At 42.2% G+C, this 6,499-nt stretch overlaps 1 protein-coding gene across 7 annotated transcripts in view; it reads left to right on the top strand.

Moving 5' to 3' along the window:
- The first annotated feature begins 3,804 nt into the window (after positions 1-3,804).
- fcho2 (FCH and mu domain containing endocytic adaptor 2) overlaps positions 3,805-6,499 on the top strand; it is a 38,029-nt gene continuing 35,334 nt past the window's right edge. For all 7 annotated transcript variants that reach the window (XM_068706570.1, XM_068706564.1, XM_068706569.1 and 4 more), the window contains exon 1: positions 3,805-3,983. In XM_068706570.1, coding sequence (XP_068562671.1) covers positions 3,951-3,983 — 33 coding nt within the window. In that variant the 5' untranslated portion in view covers positions 3,805-3,950. The remainder of the gene's footprint in view (positions 3,984-6,499) is intronic.

The following is a 6,499-nucleotide window of genomic DNA, read 5'->3' as shown; positions in this document are numbered from 1 at the left end:
TTCCTCAAGAGGTACCTGCTCTAAACACAAGGACGGCTTAAAGCTAAGGAACAGCAGCTGATGCTAAGAGAAGCATCGTATTGGTAATTATAGAATGCTGCATATCACTAAAGTATAAATTATCACCTCTATAGCTATCGTTTTTTTTTTTTCTTTATCAGGGCAAAAGCTGTTGATTATGTCACTGGAGAGCACGAGGTTTTCCTTTCAGAGCAGCTTTTCTGGGAATAGGTAGCATGCTTGTGTCATTGTGAACAGCTGTGGAGCATTAGTGGTGTGCGTCGCGTTTTCGACAGCAGTCCTCGCCCCGTGATGAGGTTCTTCTTTGACTTTTGTGATTTATCTATTTACAGTACTTTTTTTGTTCGGTTTCCTCTACCTGAGAATTACGGCGATCAGCCGTAACGTAGCATGACTGGGTTTACACACACACACACACACACACACACACACACACACACACACACACCGGATTTAGGAGACGTGTCAAACGTCGGCCGCAGAGCAAAGCTTCGGATGCTTGCGATCCTTTATAGCGTCTGAGCCTCGAGAATGAAGGAGACGCCACAACGACACCAGTACCGTCTGAGTGGTTTTATTTTTGTGACTCTCTGGCTGTCAGAACCACGCAGTCCATCTGAACGAATGTTTGACCTGTTCATTTCTCAATGTACTGAAGTTTCTCTTCTTGGTTGTTTGGCTTCGTGTGCGTAAAGCATGATCTGGAGGATGACCGTGTTAATTGTTTTCGGGGTGGTTGTGTTTTGTGGGGTACTTTCATCTCTTGCATGTTGGTGGCCCCTCACAGCCCGACGTATAGTGGGAGGGGGATTACGGGAGGGAGGGAGGGAGGGAGGGAGGGAGGGAGGGGAGCTTCAATTAAAGGGTTTTTGGAAAAAAAAGTACATAGTAGCCATGTATGTATCGCAACACTGGGACTTTTATAACTTCACACGAATCTTGCTGGAGTGTTCTCCCCCCCCCCCCCCCCCCCCCCATAGCTGGATGTATAGTTTTTAAATACTGTGAAACTACAACAATGTTTTTGTCTCTGGTTGTTTTGCGCTGTTATCTTTTATAAAGTGTGTACGTCTTTAAGTTACAAATAGCCTGAATGTATTCCATGATGGGTTGGAGAGTTTAATTTAGTTCTTCTTTTTTTTTACTTTTTTTTGTTTTTTTTTAATGCCCTGCCAGTCATTTTTCCTCTGCTGGCCAGAGTAATAACTGCAGTATTTTTAACCCTTTGCGACGCACGTGACATGCACTTAAAAGTGCTTGAAATTAAGGATGTAGCCAAACCCTTCAGAATATGACCTTGTAGTTGTAACGGATCATTAAGCATTGCTGCTAAAGATGTATTTACCTAATGCAATAAGTACCTCCATGCAGTGGGGCTATTAGAATGTGAAAGTACGTCGGTGTCTTCGATACACTTTCACAGTACGACAATATAGAAATGATCTCTTAGGTTTACCATTAAGGAGCTGAACGCTGATATATATATAATGCATCATGGAATACAGAGGCAAATCCTTGTATGTGCCACATCATTTTGTGTTTTGAAGTGTCTGTCACATTCCAGCTGTTTGGCATGCAAAAAAAAAAGAAAAGAAAAAAAAAAGGAGTAATCATGGCTTGATGGGGTTGCGTGTGTGTGTGTGTGTGTGTGTGTGTGTGTGTGTGTGTGTGTGTGTGTGTGTGTGTGTGTGTGTGTGTGTGTGTGTGTGTGTATGCAAACAGTCCTGTTATTCTTTCATTGAAAGAGGGTAGGTCTACAATCCCCACCATCGCCGTGCTGTATCTCCGACCCGACTGCTGCTATACATCGTCGTTGTGTTTCACTACTTGAATACGTGTTTTCTCCGTGTTTACCTCAGGTTGTCTGTGTTTCAGCGTTATTCGTTATGATTTCCCCCGACGTGTTCGCCTTCACGCATCTCCTCCCAACAACTAAAGATTCGTAAAACTCCCGCCCTTCATATTTAAAATGGGTAGCCACGGGTGTTAATCTACATCAATGTTTATATGTGTGTGTGTGTGTGTGTGTGTGTGTGTGTGTGTGTGTGTGTGTGTGTGCAACACTGCTAGCTGTCAAATGTGAATACAGTTGCAAGGCAGGGGGGGGGGGATAAAATGGTAACTTGCACATACTTCATGTACTTTTCGTCAAAAGTGATTGTTATCATACTACGGTAAATATTTAGTGTGATGTGTACACAATGCCTTGAGAGCAAGTACTTTGAGGTTGTGTTGGTGTTTTTGCAGTAGATATACAGTGTACTGTATCTAAAGAAACAGGTGACGACTCAAAGGTGATGTTGTGAACATAATTTGCAAGTATAAGTTTGACTTTCTACGAAGCTTTACTGAAGAAAAAAAAAAAATTGTATTTTATAAAGCGCCCACCAATATTAAGGAATGTCTAGTCAAAGAACTCCCGTATTCTCATTTAGCCTTCAGACTTGATTAGACTATCTGCCTTCATCTTTTTTGCTAATAAAAGCAAAAACATCATTTTGATAGACATGGTTTGAATTCTTTCTTTTTTTTTTTAATAAGCTGCTGAATTAAAAAAGAAAAAAAAAAAAAAAGTAATACTTTTGGGGCCACCAAATATTTTGGATCATGCAAAGAATCTATATTGTATTGTAGTAATTTTGTAATATTTGTAAGATGATATAGTGGATGTGACTGGTTACCATTGCTTGATTCTGTACAATGTTCCAATAAATTGTTTACATTATTTCTTGGCCTTTGTCTCGTATGTGTTCTCAAATGTACAGTATGTTCGTACAAGGAAACACGGAGGAGGTAGAAACTTGGACGTTGAGGAGAACATCTGTCATATCTTGTATCGGTTCGGACATTCGCTCAGGGTTTATCAGATTCCAGCTTTAGATTTTAGTGCTGCATTTCACTTTGCACGCAACTTAGGTTTCACAACGTGGGCGTAGTATGTGATTATAATCAAATGTTCCATGATCGGTCTTAAAAGGCTTGGTATCAAGTGCTTCTTGTAACCACTGCAGGAATAACCTGAGACGCTACTCCTCCCCCACGTGAGATATGTATGAGGAACAATGTGTTTCCCCCTCTTATTTCTGAAGATACATGGCAGTTATCAGACAAACAAACACGGATAAGGATGGGCCCATGGAAGGTTGTGCAGAGGCAACACACTCGTATAATGGAGGCTGTGTAAATATGAAAATAATACAGCAACACTAATGCAGCATATCACACTGACGTTGCTCTAGTTTCTAGACGTCTGGCTACTCGTTATATTATACAATATAATAATGAATGTAACTCACCACACCTGCGTGAGAGAGAGAGAGAGAGAGTGAGAGAGAGAGAGAGAGAGGGGGAGAGAGAGAGAGAGAGAAAGATAGGTACTTTATTAATCACGCATTTATAGGTGCTGGGAAATTCTGAAGCAAAGCAATAAAGATAACAGCAAAAATATTAGATTTAAAAATGCACAATATATACAATACAGTAGAATATTAAATTAACTAACTAAACATATTGTATGATTTAATTTAGCATTATTATATAAATTGTATATTCCAGTTGTGTGGCGTGTTTCTTGTTTCCCGTTTTTTTTCTGTTTCAATCAATTAAAAAGTTAATTTCTCGACTTATTCTGAATTTATCTTGCTCCATCTGTCACTGCAAACCGTCGTTTTCACCGGTGCTGTTGTCCGCCACCGGCAGCGCTGTTTCGTTCTCCGAAAAGCTGCATTTCTACGGGAAGAAACCAGAGGGGAGAGACGCAGAGAGTGGAGGTGGAGTCTCTACATGGGGAGGGAGAAGAAAGGGGAGAGGAGCGAAAACGGGGAAAGGCAGATACAACAGAAACTGGGGGGAGGACGGTGGATGAATTTCGCTGTAAAAGTTGCATTAAAACCAATTTTAAGAGTTGCGGCGAAGAGGAATAAAACAAGATGATAACGCCCTACTTCCTAGAGAATTTCTGGGTAGGTGGTGCTTTTTATTCACGGCTGTTTACACCGGTTGCTATTCCTTATTATTATTCTCCTGCTGTGTTTCCCTTCCCTGCCATGTTCATGTCAGCCAGGAATCAAGTGTTGTTCACGGTACAGAGGTAGCCGTCATGGCTCACATAGGCTTTGAACCGGCGGCGTCCGGCGCCGCCAGACTCTCTGGTCAGCACCCTCCCCGGCCATCGTTGCTCTTCCTCGGCGTTTATTATTTGGCCACCCCGGGGGTTTGGGCCTCTGAACCCATCTAACTTGAAACCTCACAGAGCCCCCCTCCGCCCCCCTTTGCTCCCCGCTAATTGGCTCTCCCGGGTTTCCTTGGAATGTTTATGGTCAGTTCCACAAATGCCATTGGACGCCTCGGCTGTCAATCTTGGCCGTTGGTGTCATTTTTTTTTTTTCTTCCGTAACAAAGTTTCAGTGAGAGGCCAGATGTTTAGTAAGTTAAAGAACAGCTTTAGAAATCACACTCTCGCTGTTTCGGATGTTTAGCTCATATTTGTATACAGTCAGAAGTTGTACTGCGTGTATTAATACTACCACGCTGTGTACTGTGTTGTGTATTTACTTCCCGAAAGGTCATTTCTCTTCCGTTTTGACGTGGCCACGGTAGCCACAGCAGGTTGAATAATACCATCGTCCTTTACTGAACCGATATTAACTCCCAACCTGTCTTGTCTTTTTCGTTATATTATTACTTTTGGCGAAACATTAAACCCATACAGGCTGTTATTAAAAGTAAAAAACGCAACTGTCTTTAGGGCTATTGCTACATTGCTATCGAGGGTCATGCTTTTGTCACTGTTGCAGGTATGAACCATGTTTTGGATGTTTTTTTTATAGTCTCGTATTGTGTCATCTGAACTGTTATAAATACTTTGGTCTCTTTGGTCGGTTAACTATAGCCATAGGTTAATGTCATGACTATATATGGGAGATCTTTTTTAATACAGGTGTTATTGCTTTGCTCTGTTAATCTCTGAGCATGTGTCCTTACAGCTTTTGGTTTAGCTGCACTAAAACCATACTTTATTTATTTATTTATTTATATATATATATATATATATATATATATATATATATATATATATATATATATATAAAAACCTGCTGTGTCGAATGAGAATTTCACACGTGTGTATTTTTTTTAGGCTGTTGCAATAGTGTGAAGTGCTGTCAAATAGCCACCATGCCTAATGCATCCCTGTCTTCCCTCAGGTGGGGAACACAGCTTTTAATTAATTATGTTTCTTTGTCTCGCTTGACCTCAGCTCCAGGGTGACAAAGAGTCTCCTGCTTATAAAACAGGGCTGATAAAACCAAACTTTGTCACTGAAAAATTGTCTGTGAACTGTCAACCCCCCCCCCCCCCCCCAAAGCCATTTTCCTCTGAAAGGAGACTTCATCATTAACTAAATGGGGGAAAAGAGAGGCGAGCCGAGACGCTCTTGATTCTTCAATCTGCCCTTTGTGCCCTGCAGTGGGACACAAGAGAATCCAGTGATGGGGAAAGATCAGCTGTGTTTTTAACATGCAGGACACACACACACACACACACACACACACACACACTCACACACTAATGCACACTTGGCATTAGAGGATGCATCCATTTCGCTTTGACTTGACTACAAATCATCACCACAAGCGGACACACACACACACACACACACACACACACACACACACACACACACACACATTAGGCTTCACTTTTGCCCAGAATGCCTCAGTGTACACCTGTCTCCACTCTGTGCTCTCTCTCTCACTCACTCTGGAGTCTCTGTGGAGACATTTCTGTTGGTTTCTTGTGATCTTGGTAAGGATCTCTGAGGTAGACGACATCCAACCCCTCAGATGAATAACAGAGTTCTTTAGGCATTGGCAGACACACACACACACACACACACACACATGGCACCGCCATGTCTGTCTTGTCTCTCCGTCAAATTTAAGTGGCAGCACTTGATTGGTCACTGGCTGCAACATTTCCGCTCACAAGATTTATTTGCAAGTTTCAAATGTCCATTTCCCCTTTTTTATTTGTCCGTGTGCGCAATGTGGACGAGTGAGCAAGCTCAGTGTGGCCTGTTGCTGAAAGTCTGAATGTGCGACCGTCCCCACATGTGCTGAAGTGTCTCAGCCAGTGGATTACTTCCAAAGGGTTCGGTTTCCGTTTTCTGTAACAAAGCTTTTACAAAATACAGAGTGACTGAAAATGGTCGTTTCGGCAGCCAAGAAGCTCATGACTGTGAAGAGCTTATGTTTAATGCGGAGTCTGTTCGCCTTCAGCATATCATGGGAAAATAAGATGGCAGTGTGATAAGCAAACAGTGTCGATGCAGCCAACAGCCCCGGGATGGCCTTCTTCTCCCTGGTGTTTGTATTGTAAATGTGTGTGTGTGTGTGTGTGTGTGTGTGTGTGTGTGTGTGTGTGTGTGTGTGTGTGTGTGTGTGTGTGTGTGTGTGTGTGTGGTCTGACAGCTCCACTG

The sequence above is a fragment of the Cebidichthys violaceus genome, unplaced genomic scaffold (assembly GCF_023349555.1).
Source record: "Cebidichthys violaceus isolate CVI_PGR_0920_01 unplaced genomic scaffold, fCebVio1.0.p SCAF_12, whole genome shotgun sequence".
NCBI classification, from domain to species: Eukaryota; Metazoa; Chordata; class Actinopteri; order Perciformes; family Stichaeidae; genus Cebidichthys; species Cebidichthys violaceus.
Note: the sequence above shows the minus strand (reverse complement) of the source record. Positions and strands in the feature narration are given on the sequence as shown.